Raw genomic sequence first — 24,128 nt, forward strand, 5'->3', positions numbered from 1 at the left:
TACTCAATTTGTGTATACTGATTTGAAAGAATAAGCAAACCAATAGAAAAAATTGTAATCATTATTATATATTTGCTATGCCCTACCTGGTAATGATTCTACCATGCCTTAGCAGTTTACAACTTTTAATACTTTTGCCGGATTTGCCATTTTCAAAAGTAAAGGAACGGACCAAATCATGGTGGAATAAGAAGGTGTTACATCAAATCATACCAAACGTCAAAAATGTTCACAATAACGTATTACTGTGAATTGCTTGATTACATTCTGCATGTGAATGCATTTTGACAACTAGTGTGATAATCAGCTGTTTTTCCCGTTGGTCCCGGTCCACACTAGAGTGAATTCATTGAAAAAATTGCATGAAATTATGCGTCTCTAGATCGACCTCCATAGTAGAGTAAAATCATAAAATTGCTGTAGTGGGGAATTCGATTTAAGAACACCTAATTTCATGAAATTTTTTAATGTGGACCGGGACTTGTACTTGTATAATTGTACCATGGACCAAATGCATTATTTCAATAAATTTTTGTTTGTAACATATTTTCCAATGGGATCACTCCTACCTTTCATACAAATAAACTCCATTCTATTAGGTTGCACTTGTCTGTCAATATTCCTATTGTCAAAAACGAAAAAGAAATAAGAAGAAGAATGAGAAGTCATCTCATTCACAGGCAAATCAGTCTGTGAGCAATTAATTTATTAAAGTGGAAAGTTAATAACAATAAAACGCAACGCTCGGAAGAAACAAAGAATAATACTTCAACACAAAAAGAAAAATTGAAGTAAATTGTTGTTTTCGGAACGGCAAATGATTTAAATTTTTTAAGTATATTTGATCACGACAAACGAAAGAATCAATAATAGAAAAAAAGTAGACGAAACGAAGTATAAAAAATTACGTAGAAAGAAAAAAGTGTTTTCCAAACAAAAATAATTTATTACAACAAATTACACATAAAGAGAATAGATATTTTTCTACAATTTCATACAATACGTGAAGAAGCTTTCCATAAAAAATTAATCTAAAAACAAAGAAGAAAAAATATATTTTGTATATCATTTCCTTGGCTTATGGTTGGTGGATAACGAACCCTTGAAAATTGATTTTCCCCAACTAACCAACCAAGCAAAGCAACAACAGCTGTAATAGCGAGAAATAAATATAATACATATATACCGACCAACCAATATATAAAGTGTGTGTGCATGTGATTGTGTGTTTTGCTGTTGACGTCCATTCTCATCTGTGTATAGCTCGGGAGTTTATAGTGCATTTGTTTGTTTGCAGAGCTTCTCCAAGCAAAAGAAAATATAGACAACAAAGGCTCCAAAGTAAAAGTGGGGAATTTACAAATAATTTATAATTTTTATTAATAATACATTAGTAAAAAATAAGAATTTTTAACAAAGAAGCAAAAGAATTTGTGTAATATTGAACTGCTGTTGCTGCTGACCGCGACGTTGCTGTCTACTTCTCTGCCAATCACTGTAATTTTCAGTCATATGCAATGAATATTGTCGGCGATTATGAGTATAGTTCGAAGGATATGCTGGGCCATGGCGCCTTTGCTGTTGTCTACAAAGGACGTCATCGCAAGGTAAATAGAAGAAAATGCATAACACTTGTACTCGCTCTACCTTGTCTTCCTTTTTTTCGTCATATTTAGACCCTCTTTAATGTTTCTCCCTCACTAATGAATCCACTCCACTGCATTTTATGTGGTGGAGCTGTTGTTTTTCTTTTCTTTATCGTTTGTATTTTGCCTTGAATATTTGCAAAAATAACTGTAAATTGTTGCTGGGTATTTTATGTATGCAGTTTGCTATTGTTTTTTTTGGTTTGTTAGTTTGTAATGCAAACTTTGCATTGCAATGGGAAAGCTAGACACCTGAATATTGTTTCTTTTGCGAGCTTGCAAGTCATTTGGCTAAATGTCAAAATGCGGCTTATTTGAAGAAAAAATATTAGTTTTTAATTATTTTAGACTGGAATAACAAAATATCAAAAATCCAAGCATTATTGATTGAATTCCATAAAATATGACATGATGATATATGCATCCACCTGATTTATGTAGTTGTTGTGCGTTCTGTAAGAAATAATGGTTCTCTTTGCAAGTCATTAGATAAATGGATTACCTAATGATTACACATGCAAGTAACTTGCAGACAGTTGTGTATACATATTATAGTCGAAACTTCATTTTTTTCGAACTGACACTTGCATGTGTAAACGTTCGGAAAAAAATTGAAGTTACCCAGCAAACCAATCGTACCGAAATCTTAACGAAATCGGAACAAAATTCGGACGATACGTCCGATGTCTGATCCGAAATCGTAACGATATCTTAACGAAAGTTGTATGAAGTGGTTGACATAATTTCGGAACGAAATGTCGGAGCGACATCGTATCGATTTCGATCCGATTTCGTATCGAAATCTGAAGAAAATCCTTGGGAAATTCGGAAAGGAAATTTCCTTCCGACATTCGTTCCGAAATCGAAACGAAATCGGTACAAAATCTGAACTATTTCCGCTCCGAAAAATCGTTTAGAAATCGGAACGAAATCTGAACGACGTTGCTTCCGAAATTGTTCAGACGTGTCGGACATCCGACATTTGGTTTGTTGGGTACTTTCAAAGCACTTACATTGATTACTGACAAGGAAATTTTGTCGGCAGTGAGATTGTTAGTTGGTGTGGCAGTGAATATGTGTGAGTGTATTGGTATTTTTCGAACTGTCACTTGCATGTGTAAACGGGGGGTTAGATAAATGTCAAAATATTGCATTGTCGGTGGGAAATATTCATAGTTTTTAACAATTTTTTAATAGATAAGATGCATATTCCTAAAATATTGATGGAATTTTGATTAAAATGAGAACAAATTGCAATAAATTCACTCACATGTGATGTACAAGTTATGTTTTCTGTTCTCTCTCTCTCTCTCTCTCTTTGCAAGGCTGTAGGCGCCAAATGTCAAAAGCATCTTTGGATGAAATAATTGATAGATTTTACATATTATAGAAAAGAAAACTCTATATTCATATAAATTGGATCAAAGTTTCAACTAAAATGTTATAAGCATCCACGAGAAATTAATAACATAAGAAGTTGCAGATATTTTTTTAATTGAAGGTTCTCTCTGCAAGACTGACTTTTGTAAAATGTCAAAAGTTGGGATTGATGAAAGGCATTTTAACAGATTTTAAGCTCTTTAGACATGAACAACCAGAAAACTTCACATATTAGACAAGGAATGTAACTAAAATTGAGAAAATACTATACAGATCCAAGGGAGATAAGAAAAAATTGTTTTTATGGAATAAAACCAGGTTTTTGCTTGCTTAATCATTGAGAGGAGGGACTTACTACTTACTTAGCTGGCCTTTTACAGAACATTTGTTCCATAAGCCGAACTAAGAAAAAATCTCCAATCCTCTCTGTTTGCTGCTGTATTTTCCCAATCTGGGATATGTAGCTTTGTGATATCTCGTTTCACTTGTTCGCTCCAACGAAGCTTTGGCCTTCCAGATCTGCGAGAACCTCCATGCGGCCCGTATTTGTACGCCTTTTTAGCGGGTTCATCATCACTCATTCTTATAACATGGCCTAGCCATCGCAATCGTTGTATCTCGATTCGTTCAACTATATTAATGTCATTGTATAGTTGATACAGCTCGATGTTCATACGACGCCGATATTCGCCGTCAACACAGATTGGCCCGTAGATCTTTCGAAGAATTTTTCTCTCAAACACACAAAGCACTGCCTTATCTGCTTGAGCAAGTACCCATGCTTCGGAACCATACATTAGCACAGGTAGTATCAGTGTTTTGTACAGTGTTATTTTTGTTTGACGAGAGGTGGCTTTATTCCTAAACTGCTTACTCAGCCCAAAGTAGCATCTGTTAGCCAACACTATTCTTCTTCGTATTTCACAACTGATGTTATTTGTTGTGTTTATGGCGGTGCCGAGGTAGACGAAGTCCTTTACTACCTCAAAATTATAGGTACCAACATTCACAGATGGTGCGGTGTTTATGGACATATTACGCGTCGATACCATCAACTTGGTTTTTACGCCGTTTACTGCCAGACCAACTTTAGCAGATTCTCTTTCGACTTTTGCAAAGGTGTCAGTTAGTTACTACCGATCGACCCATGATGTCAATGTCGTCGGCATAAGCCATAAGGGACTATTGCCCGAAAACTGCATTTCAGGTGACGATTTGTGGAAGAAATTTAGCAGTGTCACAAGTTTAGATATAAAATTATCAAGGTTTATATAAAATGGAATAAAATTACAAAAAAAAAAAAAAAAATAAGAAACCACTCGATTTATCCGGAGATAAGTGTTAGTTATGTTTTATGTGAAAATTATTTATTTTCTTTGCAATTCATTGAGTTTATCATACATAGGTAAATGCCAAAAGGCAGCATCATTGTAAAAAATTTATCGATTTCATGGATTTTTTTTATAAAACTGTATTTCAATTCCTTCAACTTGGTCCGAGAGTATAATAAAAATGGGGAACAAATTGAGTATTCTACCAGCTGGCTGAAAAAATCTGATTTTTTTTTAAATTGTAAGTTTTTTTAAGTAGACGGCATTCGGCCGGGGATTTAAAACTTTCTCCTATGGACAGGAGCCAATTTAGCGCACGGGAACAACATTTCTTTAATTTAATTTTTTTTCTTACGTTAACAAGGGAATTTTTGGAACTTCAGAGGCCCATATCTCGGGAAGTATGGACTTCCCCCCAACAAACTTTATATTTTTGAAATCAGGACGTAAAGATCTACCTGTGGTAAACATATCAGATTTTTCCGCCAGCTGTAGAGTATTCAATTTATGCCAAAAATGGGATTGACCCCAAAGTTAAAATTGAAGCAAGCATTAGGAGCAATGGCCTGCATCAATCAAAAGTTTTGGGAATTAATATGTGAGTGATGCATTTATCGTCCGCCAAAGATCACTATGAAGTAAGTCTATCAATCTAAGCAATTTTATTTTATAATGATTTCCTTATTTTGTAGAAAAGGATGTTTGCGGTTATTCTGCATGGCGTATTAAAAAAACATGTTAAATCAAAACATCCATTAAAAGCAGCAATGAAAATTTATAAGTAAGTTGCGACCACATAACAAGCACGCAACATATCGCTGCTTAATGTACGTCCAAAGAGACACATACATATGTAGGAGGTTAAGGGAGGTGCAGCCACCCAATAATAAGAGACTTTAGAGAATTTATTCGAAGACCTTTTGTTCCATTGTGGTCATACCGGTTATATTTGAAAATAATGGAGAACAGATTTCTTGCTTTTGCTTAGAGACACTTAATGGGCTCAAACATAGAAGGAGAATTTACGTCTGAGTAGACCATCCAACTGCCTATCATCAGCATGTTTTCTCGTAAGCAGCACATAACGACAACAGCGCTGCACGCCATCTTCACACATATTAATTTAATTTAATTTATTTCAATTCTCTTATGCCCAGTCTTTCGACCTTAAGGCTGTACACTACAATATAATGCCATTATAATTTAAAATTAAGTAATTTAAGGGAGGGATAACAATACTACTCCAAAACTCAATTACTATGTATAAAAATATATGTAGTAATTATAATTAATCTATATTGAATATAAAACATTTTGATTGATTGAATTATTATACTCCAGGAAATGAAAGGGATGTTAAACTACTCCATATTAGTCGTTGACTCGACTTCTAAACTCCTATTGGGCAAGGATCGACTTGCAAAATATCTGCTCTGCATGCGGAACATGCCCGCACAACACACGACACATTTTCAATCGAGCAAACATGGTCTAAGGAATTTGTATTGAAAAATGATTTCTAGCGAAGTACCACACACTCAACCACTATGCTACGATCGTTTCGCTGGTGGTTTAGCGTTCTAAGCCACTGCCAACCTATCATATCAACACTTCTTGGTATGATATCAACAAAAACTTCCGAAATGGAGGGCATTACAATTCATGAAGGAAACCCACCTTCGATTGTACATTTGCATGTATTGAGAAAATGATTCCTAGACAATACACTAAGGTGACTTGATATAGAAAAAGACTTCAGAAAATACTTCATATCTACAAATTTCTAAAAATGGTTGTATAAATAGAAGTTATCAAAATTAGCCTTTGTCTTCTAGCCATTTACATTCAAAATATGCCTGATGAGCTGTCCTAAACCAGCAGCGAAACGGTCGGTTGAATGTATGGTACTTCGCTAGAATTAATTTTTCAATACAAATTCCTTAGGCCATGTTGGCTCGATTAATTTAAATAATTAAAAATAAATAATAAATAAAAACTCAGCTTACTGCAGTGAATCTGTGGTTGCATCCAATCGTAGCAACCACATTCCTGGAACTGGAGATTGACCCAGAGCCAGATAAAGCTGAAAAACGAACACACAAACATACAGTAATAAACACAGTTACAACAACAAACCATAGTCAATCTATTGTCTATAGAAGGCCTCAAGATGACTTCGGTTGTCTTCAGAAGACCTCAAGAGACCTTAGAAAATTGTATTTTATCTATTGAAGACCTCAAGATGTCTTCTGTTGCCTATAGAAGACCTGAGATATCTTCTCTTGACTATAAAACGCTGAAGACGTCTTCTTTTACCTTTAGAAGACTTTATGTTGTATGATTTTGTCTATAGAAGACCTCAAAAGTTCTTTGAAGCCCTCAAGTGTTTTTTATTTTTTCTATGGAAGCCCTCAACGTGTCTTCTGTTGTCTATAGATTTTAAAATTTCTTTTTGTTTGTCTGCAGAAGGACTCAAGATGTTTTCTCTTGTCTATAGAATACCCCAAGACGTCAGCTTTTGTCTTTAGAAGATTTCATATTGTATGCTGTTGAAGATCTCAAACGTTCTTTGTTTGTCTATAGAAGACCCCAAGTGTTCCCCTTTGGCTACAGAAGACCTCAGTAGATCTTTTGCTGTCTATAGCAGACCACAATATGTCTTCTATCTTCTATAGGAGTCATCAAAATGTCTTCTATTGCTTATAGAAGACCTTAAGAGGTCTTCTGCTGTATAATGAAGAACTCAAGAGATCTCCTTTCGTCTTTCTTTATACCCTCCGCATATATGCTAAGGAGGGTATATACACTTTCATACGGGCCAAATGTGCCTCATCGAAATAATGGTTTTAGACCCCAAGTATAATTGGAAGAAATGTGTTTCAGACAATTTGGAGTTGATTTAGCAATATCCGTCCGTCTGTCTGTCTGGCTGGCTGGCTGGAGCGCACGATAACTCTCGAACGGATCAACCGATTCGATCCAAAATTTGGCTTTCGTAATATATTTTCCAAACTTAGTTTAAGTTCGAAGACCGTCCACTCTTTCCGGTACTTCCCCCACAAAAGTTTGAAAATTTTCGGAAAATTTGTACGTACGATAACTCTTGAAGAGAGTAACCAATTTTGTCCATACTTTGCAAATCGTGAAATGTCTACCAGGCTTAGATGAGGTTCCAATATGGACACAATCAGCCCACTCCTTCAGGTACCTCCCACACAAAATTTCGGATAAGTTCACTTTAAGACCTGATCTCGAATCGCTTTGATTTTTGGTGCAACAACTTGTATTCACTGCCCCCATACGAAGCTATAAAATTCATCAAGGGCAAGTCCATACTTCTTGAGAAAATAGACTGAAATGTACAAAAAATCCCTCTGACACCGTGTGTAGTGGTTGCAGCGCAAGATAACTCTCGAACGGATCTGCCGATTCGGTCCAAAATGTGGCCTTCGTAATATTTTGCCCAAACTAAGTTTAAGTTCGAAGATAAGCCATATCGGTCCACTCCTTCAGGTACCTTCCCAACAAAAGTTCAAAAATTTTCGGAAAAGTTGTGCGCACGATAACCCTTGAAGGGAGTGACCGGTTTGGTCCATACTTTACACATCCTAATATATCTACCAGATATAGATCAGGTTGGTACTTTTGGTACCTCCCACACACATTTTCGGATAAGTTCACTTTAACACCTGCTCTCGAATCATATTGATTTTTGTTGAAGCAACTTGCATAGGCTGCCTCAATTACGACAGTAAAAGTTTTTTCAGGGGCAAGTCCATACTTCTTGAGAAAACAGCCCGAAAATTGTAAAAAAAACCTCTATGGCACCATATGTAGTGGGTGGAGAGCTCGAACCAAATACTGCTTTCGTCCACACTTTGGATATTATATTTCTTCGAATATTAGACATAGCAACCGATTTGGCCCAAACTTTGTATCTCTAAATATTGTCGAAAATTAGTTTATGTTCAAATTTGGGCCCTATCTGCCCAATGCATATGTTACCATCCACACAAATTTTTGTGTGGTTAGGGGTATGTTCGAGGATCCTTTGGACATTTTTAACAAAGGTTTTCCTAGTGGGCCTGTTTACAGCAATATTATGTTTTTCGTAGGCTAGAGTGATAAAAAAGTCCTATCTATCTTTATCCCCGCAAATTTTTGAGCTTTAATCTTATCCATGCTTTTGTCGGTTCATACGCCCAATATTTTGAAAACCCCCCTAAATAGGTACATACGTTTTTTTTTTTTTTTGGGAAAAAAAGTCCTATCTATCTTTATCCCCGCAAATTTTTGAGCTTTAATCTTATCCATGCTTTTGTCGGTTCATACGCCCAATATTTTGAAAACTCCCCTAAATAGGTACATACGTTTTTTTTGGGAAAAATATTTCAATCCACACAGGCTGAGAGTATATCTCTGTCGGCAAAGCCGACTGATACTTTTTTACTTGTTTTATCTATAGAAGACCTCAATAGGTCTTCACTAGTCTAAAGAAGATTTTAGAGGACTTCTGTTGTCTTAAGGAGCGAGCCATCCATGGTTTTTGGTGTCAATAGAATACCCCAAAAATCGTTTGTTTACTACAGAGATTTCAGGAGGCGACTTTTGCCTATTAAATACCTTAACAGGCCTTATGTTGTCTATAGAAGACCTTAAAACGTTTTATCCAAGAGGTCTATTAGATATCTCAAGGGATCCTTTTTGCGGCAAATAATTCCTATGAACCCTCAAATGAATAACCGATATTGTCCCAGCTTCGATTTAGTGAAACAAAGATGGACTAAATCGCATCATTCCTGGCAACATCGACAAAAAGGTCGAAAATTGTTAACGTATGTGAAATTTAAGGACCTTTCTCAAATCCTTCAGAAAATTTTAGCAGAAATCCAGTTTACTGCTCGATTTACTTAATTAAGTAATTTATTTTTTGGGTCGACATTTACCAAGATAATGAATTTCGATTAAAAACTATCAACATTTTACATTTAGGTTAGAATTCTGTAGTGCGATTCTGCAATTCATTTTTTGAGTTACCGACAAAAATCGGTAAAATAAAAATGCTTATAATTTCGGTAATTAACGATATTTTTCGGTAAGTTAGCGACCAATAAAAAGTTGTCGTAAATTTCTACCGACAGCAAAAGTGTTGTCAACTTTTAATTGAACTTTTCATTACAATTTTGCATTTTAATTTTACCGACATTTGTCGGTAACTCAAAAAATGAGTTAGATAATCGCACTACTGAACCTATATACCAAATAGTCGATGAAAATTTTCGAATTTTGATGAAATTTTCATATTACAACTACAATTCTTTAAATTCAAATATTTGTTCTGTTCCAGTACTGCAAGAATCTACTACTTTTTACTATTTTTTTTCGATAACATAAAAAAAGTCTTATTGTAGTAAAAAATAGTAGCTTCTTGCAGGTTCTGGAACAGAGCAACTGTGGTCGATTTCTAACCTTCCGCAAACTGTTCTATTTCGCTTCCGAAACGTATAACTTGTTAATTGTTTTGAATAATAGCGACATTGCATTTGATTATAGTTTACGTTAATTATGATTCATTATTATTCCGCCCGTTCCTTGATTCGCTAAAAATTGCGCATTTAACCCAAGAGACATTTAAAAGCAAAACAAAAATACACGTTTATTTTTACGCATTCATTTTATTCTTATCTAAATTGCCAATAGTTCACCTTAAATTTATGTCATACTTTTATTTTCTTTAATTAGAATGAATTTTTTGTTTATTTTTATAGTTTAAGGAAAACAAAACAGATTTCTTTACTAATTTTTGTTTTCATTCAATTCATTTTTGATTTTTGTTTATTTTTCTTCTACATTTTTGTTAAACAGTTTCTTTATTGTGTTTGTTTTTTATTATTTTGATTTTTTTTTGTATTACGCTTTGTGATACAAATTCTAAATATTTGCATGAATTAAAAAAGTATATAGAGGTAGAGGTAGATACAATATACTTTTTTATATACATATGTATGTATCTATACCTATACATAATCATGGATACACTGCATGGCTTATGTGGAGGAATATGAATAACCGATTAGAATCCATTTTTTAAGTATAAACAAACAATACTACTTACAACAACAAAAGGCTTTATGTTTGTTATTTTTTTTTTTTTCAAGTGGCATAGCATTCAATAGCAGCGAATGTTTTCTAACCAATCCCAATCTGGCCCGCCAATTGATCGGTTTCTTTATATGGATAAAGCCTGGTGTAGGTGTTACTATGATATAGCAGAGTTTCGTTGAGGTTTGCAAAATACAAATACACCAACAACAAAATTACTTAACGTAATGAATATTAAATAACTATTTGTTGTTAATGAATGTAATTTCAAAAAAGAGTTGTTCCATAAATGGTTAGTAAATAAGCCGGGTATACTTTCATTCGTAATTAATACGCCCTGCGGTTGGTATTCTTGTATATGAGGTATTATTATTTAATAATGTATTAGTTAAAAAAAAAAAACTCTTTGCAAATTATGTAAATTTTGTGGACATTGTATTGGAAGCTTAGAAAACAACGTAAAGAACGTTAAGTTAGGTTATATACTGTCATTTGTTACAGACATGTTCTTTTCTTCACGGTCCATTGTATTGTATTCATACTGAGAAGATAAAAGAAGAGAAAGACAAGTGCAAGAGCAATGTAAATGAATGTTGAGAGAAAAGCTATAGATGATAGTTGGAACTTGAACATTTGAATTTCTTTCATTTAAAGATTATCTGCCAGATTAACCCCATTGTCATTTAAGGTTCCTACAAAAGCAATGTCCTTCATCAATCAATCATTATTGAGGAATAAGACAAAGTCTTAAGACAAATGCCAATCTCTATGCCTTAGATTGGCATTTGATCTAATAATGAATGCCTTTTTTTTTGGCAGTTTTGAATGTTGTTCCACTGCGTAGAACTAACATTTGCGTACTTAGAGACCGAACTATAGCGTTATATGTGGTCAACAAGGTTTCTTTATCTGCAATCCTAGGGACTTGGGAATCGTATTTTTATACCCTCAGCCTTTAGGCTAGAAAGGGTATATACACTTTCATACGGGCAAAATGTGCCTCATCGAAATAATGGTTTTAGCACCAAGTATGTTTGGACAAAATGTGTTTCAGACAATTTGGAGTTTATTTAGCAATGTCCGTCGGTCTGTCTGTCTGGCTGGCTGGTGCGCACGATAACTCTCGAACGGATGAACCGATTCGGTTAAAATTTTGGCTTTCGTAATATTTTGCCCAAACTTAGTTTAAGTTCGTAGATGAGCTATGTCGGTCCACTCCTTCCGGTACCTCCCCCACAAATGTTCCAAAATGTTCGGAAAAATTTTGCGCACGATAACTCTTGAAGGGAGCGACCGATGTAATCCATACTTTGCACATCCTAATATATCTACCAGATATATATGAGGTTCGAATTTCGACTATAAATAAATAATAATATTTGTCGACCCCTTCTGGTACCTCTCACACAAAATTCCGGATAAGTTTACTTTAAGACCTGCTCTCGAATCACTTTGATTTTTGTTAAAGCGATTTGCATTCGCTACCTTCATTACGACGGTAAAAGTTTTTTTCAGGGGCAAGTCCATATTTCTTGGGAAAACAGCCCGAAAGGTGTAAAAATCCCCTATGTCACCATATGTGGCGGTCGGAGAGCACGATAACTCTCGAACTGTTCAACCGATTTGGTCCAACATTTGGCCTTCATCATATTATATCCAAACTTAGTTTCGTGGACAATACCGGTCCACAACCTTCGGTACTTCTCCCCAATATTTTAAAAATGTCACTAAAATGCTAGGACGATATCACTTGAATGGGGCAACCAATTTGGTCCAAACTTTGGATCTCCTAATATTTTAACAAAATTTAGTTTAACTTCTAAAATGGCCCATATCGGTCCTCCCTAAGGGTCCCTGCCCTACAAAAGTTCAATATTTTTTGTCTTAGTGCAGTTATTTCCTAATCCACATTTTTGTCGGCAAGTTCGAATGCTCAAAAAAGGGCAACAAAATTCTGAAGAGACCTTAAATACAATCGATCTGTCCGGATTCATATTAGCTCATTGGGACCTACAGTTTATCGCCGAGTCCGAACGGCGTGTCTAAGACACCACTTTTGTAGAGAAGTTTTATATGGCTGAAATACTCAGGAAATGTCGCCAACATTACTAAGGGGTATTTTGCCACCGTTGAAAAGTGTTTTGATGTTGCCTGGTCGGGGAATCGAACCCACGGCCCTATGTGTGCAAGGCGGGTGTGCATACCATTGCACCACGGTGGCACCCAACTATAGAAATCTCAAAATGTTTCCTTTTGTCTATAGAAGACCTCATAATGTCTTCTTTTGTCTATAAAAGACCTCAGGAGGTCTTCTTTTGTCTATAGGAGACCTCAGGAGGTCTTCTTTTGTCTATAGGAGACCTCAGGAGGTCTTCTTTTGTCTATAGGAGACCTCAGGAAGTCTTCTTTTACCTATAGAAGACCTCAGGAAGTCTTCTTTTGTTTATAGGGGACCTCAAGATGTCTTCTTTTGCCTATAGAGGACCTCAGGAAGTCTTCTTTTGTTTATAGGAGACCTCAGGAGGTCTTCTTTTGTCTATAGAAGACCTCAGGTGGTCTTCTTTTGTCTATAGAAGACCTAAGGAGGTCTTCTTTTGTGTATAGAAGACCTCAAAATGTCTTCTTTTGTCTATAGAAGACCTCAGGATGTCTTCTTTTGCCTATAGAAGACCACAGGAAATGTTCTTTTGTTTATAGGAGACCTCAGGAGGTCTTCTTTTGTCTATAGAAGACCTCAGTTGGTCTTCTTTTGTTTATAGAAGACCTCAGGAGGTCTTGTTTTGTCTATAGAAGACCTCAAGATGTCTCCGTTTGTCTATAGAAGACCTCAATATGTCTCCGTTTGTCTATAGAAAACCTCAATATATCTTCTGTTGTCTATAGAAAAACTCAGAAGATCTTCTTTTATCTGTAGAAATCCTCTAGAGGTCTTTTTTTTTGTCTATAGAAGGCCTCAAGAGGTCTTTTTTTGTCTTTAGAAGATGTCAAGAGACATTCGTTTGTCTATACAAGACATCATGATGTCTTCTGTTGTCTATAGAAAACCTCAATAGTTCTTCTTTTGTTTGTAGAAGACTTCAATATGTCTTCGGTTGTCTATAGAAAACCTCAAGATGTCTTCTTTTACCTATAGAATACCTCTAGAGGTCTTCTTTTGGCTGTAGAAAACCTCAAGAGGTCTTTATTTGTCTATGGAAGACATCAAGAGGTCTTATTTGGTCTACAGAAGACGTCAAGACACCTTCGTTTGTCTATAGAAGAACTCAAGAGACTTTCTTTTGTCTGTAGAAAACCTCATTATGACTTCTGTTGTCTATAGAAGACCTGAAGAGATCTCCGTTTGTCTATTGAAAACCTCAATATGTTTTCTGTTGTCTATAAAAAAAATCCTCAAGCGGTCCTCTTCTGTCTGTAGAAGACCTCAAGAAGCCTCCTTTTATTTATAGAAGACCTCAATAGGTTTTCTTTTGTCTACAGGAGACCTCAAGATGTTTTCTGTTGTCTACGTAGAAATCATAGGATCCTCTTTAACTAGAGGTCATATGATGTTTATATGAGATTTCAAGAGGTCGAATTTTGTCTATTAAAGGCCTCAAGGGGGGATCCCTTTTGTGTCTATAGACGATCTCAAGTGGCCTTCTTTTATCTACCGAAGACCAGGTTTTATTTTGTCTATTGAGGGCCTTTGGAGGCCTTTTTTCTATAGAAGACAACAAGAGCCTCTTGCCAAGAGGTCTCCTTTTGTTTATAGAACTTGGCTGGAGTGTAGTCTGTTCGGTGTCCTCAAACAGTGGAGAGTGCTTGTTGTTGTTGTTATTGTAGCAGCATAGACCCCTACGTAGATGCAGAGGTTTGATGATAGGTTTGATGCTGGGTTGCCAGCCACTGTCCGAAACACTATGGTTTCGGGTCAATCCGGTAGGATAAAAACCGCTGCTGTTGGATTAAGTGGGAAGTGATTGACAGTATCAAAGGTTGAGCGTCACCAACACTGTCCTACCTGGTTGACAGGGTGCCCAAATCTACAGTGGACCATCTACATGAGGAGGCAAAGATTCTTCCAGTACGACAACACAATGAGATGCTATCGTTGCAGTACTTGCTCGGGTGTTACCGTGAGAGCCATCACAATCACCATCTGCTGGCCACCGATACACCCAGGCATATCAAGAAGGATATTCATGCTCTAGAGACGACGGTCCCCCATCTATCGCAGCTGAAGAGCGTCAGCTGCCATGACAACCCAGACTAGTTTTGGCTCAATTACGCTCGGGATATTGCAGTCGCCTAAATTCCTATTGGGCGGGAATCGATCGCACCGTGCAAGGCATCTGCCCTGTATGCGGCATGGGCCCGCACGATACTAAGCACCTATTCAACTGTCCCGCCAAGCCTACTCATCTGACTCCAGTGGATCTTTGGTTACATCCCATCGAAGTAGCCAACTTTCTGGAACTGGAGATAGACCCAGAGCCAGATTGAACAGGAGAACGGACATACAAACATAATAATAAAACACTGTTACAACAACAACAACCTGGTTGAATCCTCGACTAATATGTGTGGAGAAAGCATGTAACTATGTTGTTCTGCTGCTTACGAACTTTTATGGAAAAGGTACCTTAAGCAACTTGAACTAGCTCGGATATTCCCCTCGATAGTTATCGTGTTATCCAACCAGACAGACGGATGGGTCGACCACTGGTCTAACATTTGGAACATTTTAGATCGCAACAAAGTGTATGGGCTCGATTTATAAAAATGTACTATTTTTAAAAAGATGCCCGCCAAGTTCTTTGTAGGTATTTTACTCCACAAATATATTATACGTGGTTGGACCTTTTTCTCTACAATGGCACCTAATACATAACAATTTGTTTCTCCGATTTACTTTGCCAAAAATTCCAGCACCCATCCTCGTACGATTGTGTATCCAATCGACATGTAAACGACATGCTGCTGATTATGCGTAAAGAAGAAAACAAGTTACCAATTTGAAATGTAAACAAAAAACAAAAACAAACCGAAAAAAGAAACCTGGCCATAACAGAGTATCTGGTAGCTGCTGCTGATTATTGCAGCCACATTAAAATACCAACCAACAAATTGTGTTCAGTCACATATGGATGGATGGAAAGGCAAACAGAAGAAAAACTAAAGAAACAGCTGATGATGAACTTGAACAAAGATACGCTCGTTGTTGATCACAACCAAAAACGAGCACCAACAAGTAAATCAATACAAAAAAAAAACAGCAATAAACAAAATGAAACTAAAGACAACAGGAAAATGAACAAGAAAAAGGTTGTATGAAAGTAAAATTTAAAACAGCTGATGAAATTTGTCAACAAAATTAAAACATGTTTTTGGATAAGAAAAAATCTGTAGTATTTTCAGTTTTTTTTTTAAGAAGAAAAGGGAAGAATGAAATATGAGATCTCTTTGTTCGTATATGAGGTGCTTGCTATTGGAAATATTTTTAGATTGTGGTTATGTGTCTTACACTCGGCCAAATATTACAAGCAAAATGTAAAAAATGTGTGAATTATTATAATGAGGGACACTGGTTCACTTTTATCGTACTTCTTCATAAATATCCAGCTTAACCAAAAATATGTACCCTTTAACGCAAATTTAATCCTTTACATTTATGTATTCAAATCAAGTTCAGTAGCTCTTCCAGCATTGGATGTGTTACATTGTGGAAACTTCTAAACTATCCCCCTTTCTACCTTCATGAGCATATCCATCGTCCTCCAAATAGAATAACTATTTGAAGTACTTACAAAGTACTTAGATAACCCTCATCATCGCCATCATTCAAAGTATGCTGCTGCTATACTGCGGTAGTGGTAAACAGGTTCTTTTAAGAGTAAACAAGTTTTGTTTTCTAATGTTTCATTTTCTTTGGTGGTTTGTTTGACAAGATAGAGGGAAAACTTGACACAAGTTTCTCTTTGACTGCAATCATTAATATCTGTGCAGTCATTTATTTGAAAATTAAATAGAACATTGGTGGCGTTTATTTAATTGGGATAGCTGTTACAATTTTGATTTTTCAAAATAGTCTGGCTTAATCCCTTTTGTTGTTTTAATATTTAAAACAACAAGTTTATTAGTGGAGAAGGTTTGGCACTGTTCGCCAAGGGGTAAGGCAAGGAAGACTAGTTTCGATCCACGCCACTGGATCTCATGGGATTAAGCCAGACTATTTTGAAAAATCAAAATTGTAACAGCTATCCCAATTAAATAAACGCCACCAATGTTCTATTTAATTTTCAAATAAATGACTGCACAGATATTAATGATTGCAGTCAAAGAGAAACTTGTGTCAAGTTTTCCCTCTATCTTGTCAAACAAACCACCAAAGAAAATGAAACATTAGAAAACAAAACTTGAGCCAGACTATTTTGAAAAATCAAAATTGAAAATTAAAAAACTATTTGAAAAATCAATAATTAATGCACCAGTTTCAAAAAGCAGGAAATGATGGAAAGCGAATACATAAAGGTTCAAAAGAAATGTATTGCTTTAATCAGGGAAAAACAATGTACTTAAGACTTAAACTGATTCAAAAAGTATAGCAAGTTTCTTTAAGACTCAAATTCGTTCGAAATCAAATATTTTTCAAAAAACAGTGCTTTGGTAGTACTCTGAACGAAATTTATCCGAATCGTCTTATTGAAACTGAATTTAAGTTAAGGGTTGGGTTCGGCAGAAGACTTTTAGAGATTGACTCGTATGTTCACCATAATTCGCAGAATAGCCAGCCACCCTGACTCAGACGTAGGGCCAACGTCTGCTCCAGTATCTCTAGGAGTTCCCGGCTTTGCTTTGTCAAACTGTCAGTGACAGCTCCTAGACAGGCTACCTTATGTTCGTCCCCTCTCGACACTATGAGTTAGAAGAATTAACCTTAGGCACTGCAGTGTTGTCATCAATTGGATTTGTTTTAAGTTTTTTATTTTTTTTTATTTTTGTTCTCCATACGTCACAGATTTAATGGGGGAAGTGAGGTCCACCATGGCATAGCCCTCCTGTACCATGGCAAGGACTTGACAACTAAGTCATTACTGCGTTAGATGCCCAGGTATCAAGGAGGCTCGGTTCTGATACAGTTGGTACCCTAACTGCAAACCTTGATACACCGATGGGCACGAGTTCGCCTGACACCCCGGCGTTAGGGGGTCTCTAATAAGTAGTAGACCGCTACTTGGATAACATTTGGTCGGTCCCAGTTCCCCAACTCAACACTTCCAGAGTGTTGAGTGTGGTAACTGTGACCTTAATCCCCCGCATCGCGCCGGGATTGTTATCCCTGGCACAAGTGTTGACTCCGATCTGCAACGCGCTATTTCATTGGCTATTTCATTTCCTTCGATGTTGCAATGGCCCGGGACCCATGCCTGTGAAGTTATATTGGACATTATATTGGAAAAATTAATTTTTAGCAAAGGCGCAAACCATTCACAGGGTGACTCAGAGAAAACATATTTAACTAAAATTGGAGAACAAATTGAATCGCAAATTATAATTTATGGTCATAACTATTAAAATAACGGTAAAGTATAAACAATTCTGAACAAAATGAATGAAGGAGGCATAAATACGTGTTTAATATATATCAAAGAGCTGTATTGAAAAAGACACTGAACAGAACAGCCCATTGTGCCAAAACTATAAAAGATGGGCGGACGAAACTTGGCTTAAATTAAAGGTCTCTTGAATAGCTATCAGCCAATATATAGATTTTATCCGAAATCAATTTCAGAGATCTGCATTTATGCGATCTACCTTGGGCCCACCTATGAAAAAGACACTAAACAGAACAGCCCATTGTGCAAAAACTATAAAAGATGGGCGGACGAAACTTGGCTTAAATTAAAGGCCTCTTGAATAGCTATCAGCCCATATATAGGTTTTATCCGAAATCAATTTCAGAGATCTGCATTTTGCGATCTACCTTGGGCCCACCTATGAAATATATACTGAACATAATAGCCCACTGTTCCAAAACTATAAAAGATGGGCGGACGAAACTTGGCTTAAATTAAAGGCCTCTTGAATAGCTATCAGCCCATGTATAGGTTTTATCCGAAATCAATTTCAGAGATCTGCATTTTTGCGATCTACCTTGGGCCCACCTATGAAAAAGACACTAAACAGAACAGCCCATTGTGCAAAAACTATAAAAGATGGGCGGACGAAACTTGGCTTAAATTAAAGGCCTCTTGAATAGCTATCAGCCAATATATAGATTTTATCCGAAATCAATTTCAGAGATCTGCATTTTTGCGATCTACCTTGGGCCCACCTATGAAATATATACTGAACATAATAGCCCACTGTTCCAAAACTATAAAAGATGGGCGGACGAAACTTGGCTTAAATTAAAGGCCTCTTGAATAGCTATCAGCCAATATATAGATTTTATCCGAAATCAATTTCAGAGATCTGCATTTTGCGATCTACCTTGGGCCCACCTATGAAAAAGACACTAAACAGAACAGCCCATTGTGCAAAAACTATAAAAGATGGGCGGACGAAACTTGGCTTAAATTAAAGGCCTCTTGAATAGCTATCAGCCAATATATAGATTTTATCCGAAATCAATTTCAGAGATCTGCGTTTTGCGATTTACCTTAGGGCCCACCTATGAAAAAGACACTAAACAGAACAGCCCATTGTGCAAAAACTATAAAAGATGGGCGGACGAAACTTGGCTTAAATTAAAGGCCTCTTGAATAGCTATCAGCCCATATATAGGTTTTATCCGAAATCAATTTCAGAGATCTGCATTTTGCGATTTACCTTGGGCCCACCTCTGAAATATACACTTGACATAATAGCCCACTGTGCCAAAACTATAAAAGATGGGCGGACGAAACTTGGCTTAAATTATATTTCAGAGGTGGGCCCAAGGTAAATCGCAAAATGCAGATCTCTGAAATTGATTTCGGATAAAATCTATATATTGGCTGATAGCTATTCAAGAGGCCTTTAATTTAAGCCAAGTTTCGTCCGCCCATCTTTTATAGTTTTTGCACAATGGGCTGTTCTGTTTAGTGTCTTTTTCATAGGTGGGCCCAAGGTAGATCGCAAAATGCAGATCTCTGAAATTGATTTCGGATAAAATCTATATATTGGCTGATAGCTATTCAAGAGGCCTTTAATTTAAGCCAAGTTTCGTCCGCCCATCTTTTATAGTTTTGGCACAATGGGCTGTTCTGTTCAGTGTCTTTTTCAATACAGCTCTTTGATATATATTAAACACGTATTTATGCCTCCTTCATTCATTTTGTTCAGAATTGTTTATACTTTACCGTTATTTTAATAGTTATGACCATAAATTATAATTTGCGATTCAATTTGTTCTCCAATTTTAGTTAAATATGTTTTCTCTGAGTCACCCTGTGAATGGTTTGCGCCTTTGCTAAAAATTAATTTTTCCAATATAATTTCCAATATAACTTCACAGGCATCCGGGACCCCGGCACTAGGTAACAATTGATTATAGTGTCTCCTAGGCGTTCTTGCCTACTAAACTAACTCCAGTAGTTTTGAGGTTATAACACATTGAAGCAGCCACAACCCTGGACCTGACGAAAAAATTTTTGATTAAGTGCAGTTTAAGGGCTGTTCTTAAAAGCTTTTCGAATTCCTATTAAAGTCAGTCCTTGTTGTCCTGATAACAATGATACCCACTTTTCGTGGGCAAGTTCCTACTTCCTGATATAATGCCACAAAAGTACGAACACTATCTAAAATGACTGATGAGCCTACGAAAACTTACAACAACACTTTTTCAACTGCCCCGCCAAACCTACTCATCTAAAACTCCAGTGGATCTGTGGTTACATCCCATCGAAGCAGCCACTTTCTTAGAACTGGAGATATTACCAGAGCCAGATTGAACAGAAGAACGAACATACAAACAAAATAATAAACACTGTTACAACAACAACAACGATAACTTACCAATTGTGTATTCGGTTTAGCCGAAAATTGGCAAATCGTTGTGTTTCATCCAAACGTACATCAAGAAGGTTATATCGGACAAATCCCTCTAATATATCCCCCACAAAAGTTCACAATTGTTGGCTTCAGTGCAGTTTATGGGTTTTCGAGGGAAAGTCCCTGCTTTCTGACAGGATGACACGAAAGTTCTAAAAAATACTAAGGTGAGCAACTAAAATGGTTAGTGGGCAAGCTATCTATTGAAACAAATGTCTCTCGAAGGTAGATAATGTTCCAAGATGGACTATGAGGTCAATTCCTTCAGGTAACTCAACCATCCATGGAAAACAGGAGACTACTGCCAACAGAAGACCTCTTGAGATCACCTACAGACAGCAGAACATAGCTTGAGATCTTATATAGCCCACAGAAGAACTCCTGAGATCATCTGTAGACAAAAAGAAGACTTTTTGTGGTCATCCGTAGACACCCTGAGGACATCTATAGACCTCTTGTGGTCTTCTATAAGCAAAATAAGGCTTTTTGAGGTCATCTATACACAGCAGAAGTCATCTTGTGGCCATATATGGACAAAAGAATACCTCTTGAGGTCTTCTATAGACAACAGAAGATCTTTGAAGTCTTCTATAGATAAAACTGAGCACTTTTATGGACTAGTAAGCCCTCTTGAGGTCTTCCATAAACAAAAGAAGACCTTTTGAGATCGTCTATAAACCACAGAAGAACTCCTGATGTCATATGTAGACAAAAATAAACATTTTTGAGGTCACCGTAGACATCTTGAGGCCATTTATAGACCTCTTGTGGTATTCTATAAGCAAAAGAAGAATTTTTGAGGTCATCTATACACAATAGAAGTCATCTTGAGGCCATCTATAGACAAAAGAATACCTCTTGAGGTCTTCTATAGACAACAGAAGATCTTTGAGGTTTTCTATAGGCAACCAAAGATCTTTGAGGTCTTCTATAGATAAAACTGAGCACTTTTATGAACAAGTAAGTCCTCTTGATGTCTTCCAAAAATAAAAGAAGACCTTTTGAGACCTTCTATAAACCAAAGAAGAACTTCTGAGGTCATATGTAGACAAATAGAAGCATTTTTGAGGTTATCCCTACACACCCTGAGGACATCTATAGACCTCTTGTGGTCTTCTATAAGCAAAAGAAGGCTTTTTGAGGCCATCTATAGATAACAGAAGTCATCTTGAGGCCATATATGAACAAAAGAATACCTCTTGAGGCCATCTATAGACAAGCGAAGACATCTTGAGGTCATCTATAGACAACAGAAGATCTCTTTAGCGCTTCTATAGGCAAAAGAATTCCGCTAGGTCTTCTGTAGACAAAAGAAGATCTTTTGAGGTTACCTGTAGTTACCTAACCTAACCTAGCCAGAAGACCTATTGAAATCGTATACAGACAAGAGAAGACCTCCTGAGATTTTTTACAGACAACAGAAGGCCTCTTAAAGTCTTCTATAAACAAAAGAAGACATTTTAGTGTCATCTATAGACAACATAAGACATCTTGAGGCCATCTATTGTCAATAAAAGACCTCTTGAGGCCGACTATAGACAAAATAATACCTCTTGAGGTCTTCTATGGACGAAAAAAAGATCTCTGAGTACTTCTTTAGACAAAATAATTACTTTTTAGGTAATCCATAGACAACAGAAAGCTTCTATATATAAAATAAGACTTCTTGATGTCTTCTATAGAAAATAGAAAGCCTTGTGACATCATCTACAGGCAACAGATGGTCTCTTATGGTCTTCTGAAGACAATTAAAGACCTATTGAGGTGTTCTAAGACGTTTTGTCATCGATAGACAACAATAGAGACCTTCTATAAACAAAAGAATATCTCTTGAGGCCTTCTATAGGCAACAAAACACCTATGGAGATCTTCTATAGACAACAGAAAATCACTTGAGTACTTCTATAGACAAAACAAGTAAAAAAGTATCAGTCGGCTTTGCCGACAGAGATATACCCTCAGCCTGTGTAAATTGAAACAGTTTTTTTTTTCAAAAAAAAAAAAAAAAAAAAAAACATATTTATTTCAAAATTTTGGGCGTATGAACCGACAAAAATGACGATTAGGATTAAAGTTCAAAAGTTTTGCGGAGGAAGTACTTAAAGGAATGGACCTACATAGACCATTGGGGTGCCATAGGGGGTTTTTACAACCTTCGGACTGTTTTCTCAAGAAGTATGGACTTTCCCCTGAAAAAAAACGTTTACCATCGTAATTGAGGCAGCGAACGTAAGTTGCTTAAACAAAAATCAAAGTGATTCGATAGCAGGTCTTAAAGTGAACTTATCCGAAATATTGTGTGGGGGTTTTTTGAACTTTCAGGCTATTTTCTCAGGAAGTATGGACTTGCCCCTAATAAAACTTGTACCTTCGTATGGGGGACAGTGAATGCAAGCTGCTACTATAAAAACCAAGGCGATTCGAGAGCAGGTCCTTAACTGAACATTTCCGAAATTTTGTGTGGGAGGTACCCGAAAGAGTTTACTGATTGAGTCCATATTGGAGAGGTTTCACTATGTGCCTTCTTCTGACAACAGAACACCTCTTGAGGCCTTCTACTGACAACAGAAGAACTCCTGAGGCCTTCTAATGACAACAGAAGACCTCGTGAGTTCTTCTACAGGAAACAGAAGGCCACTTATGATCTTCTGTAGACAACAATAGACCTCTTGAGGCCTTCTATAAACAAAGTAAGACTTCTTGAGGTCTACTATAGACAATAAAAGACCTTTTGAGGTCTTCTATAGACAACAGCAGATCCCTTGAGTACTTCTATAGAAAAAAGGTCTTCTATAGATGACGTCAAGGCCTTCTATAGATAAAATAAGACAACTTGAGGCCTTCTATAGATAAAATAAGACCACTTGAGGTCTTCAATAGCCAACAGAAGAACTTTTGAGATCTTTTATAGACATTAGAAGGCCTTCTGTTTACAACAATATACCTCTTGAGGTCTTCTATAGACTACAGAACACCTCTTGAGATCATCTACAGACAACAGAAACTTGTGAGATCTTCTGCAGGCAACAAAAAGCCTCGTAAAATACCTCTTGAGGTCTTCTATAAGCAACAAAGGGCATTTTAGGGGCATCTATGGAAAATAATACCCCTGTTTAGGCCTTTTGTATACAAAATAATACCTCTTGAGGGATTTAGGCGCATCTATATACAATAAACCCCCTGTTGAGGCCTTCTATGGACAAAACTACCTCTTGAGGTATTCCATAGATAACAAAAGACTTCTATCTTTAGTCATAGGCGAAGAGAATTTATTCTTTTCAAAATTCTTGGTCTTCTAGAAAACAGTAGTAATACTATTTCTAAAGTATCCAATTACTTCCTTAAAATTTGTCCATGGATTACAATATGCCCCCATAAAAAATGTATTCCATAGACATGTGTGCACCACTCAAATGACAAATATCCATCTGTCCCTCTGTTTGCACGTGCGAAGAGAGTGAATGAGTGCGGGTTAATGCAAATATAAATTACTTTCAGCACTCATTAAAACAATACATTATGCCCTCGAGATTGCAATGCACACATTCCGTCTGACTGACAGACTGTCGCTCTACGTGTCGTTCCGTATCATATGGAAAGCAACAAATGCGATACCAAGTACTATGGCTCCGTTCAGTTTACTTGCTCGCCACTC

General features: G+C 36.5%; 1 protein-coding gene across 1 annotated transcript in view; it reads left to right on the forward strand.

Annotated features, from left to right (window-relative positions):
* The first annotated feature begins 624 nt into the window (after positions 1 to 624).
* The window catches only part of Atg1 (serine/threonine-protein kinase unc-51-like protein Atg1), a 110,366-nt gene continuing 86,862 nt past the window's right edge, over positions 625 to 24,128 (forward strand). The window contains exon 1 of the mRNA XM_073987122.1: positions 625 to 1,607. Within this exon, the coding sequence (XP_073843223.1) occupies positions 1,518 to 1,607 (90 nt within the window). The 5' untranslated portion in view covers positions 625 to 1,517. The remainder of the gene's footprint in view (positions 1,608 to 24,128) is intronic.

This window comes from Musca autumnalis, unplaced genomic scaffold (genome assembly GCF_047663935.1).
Source record: "Musca autumnalis isolate F117 unplaced genomic scaffold, ASM4766393v1 scaffold_4, whole genome shotgun sequence".
In the NCBI taxonomy this organism is placed as follows: Eukaryota; Metazoa; Arthropoda; class Insecta; order Diptera; family Muscidae; genus Musca; species Musca autumnalis.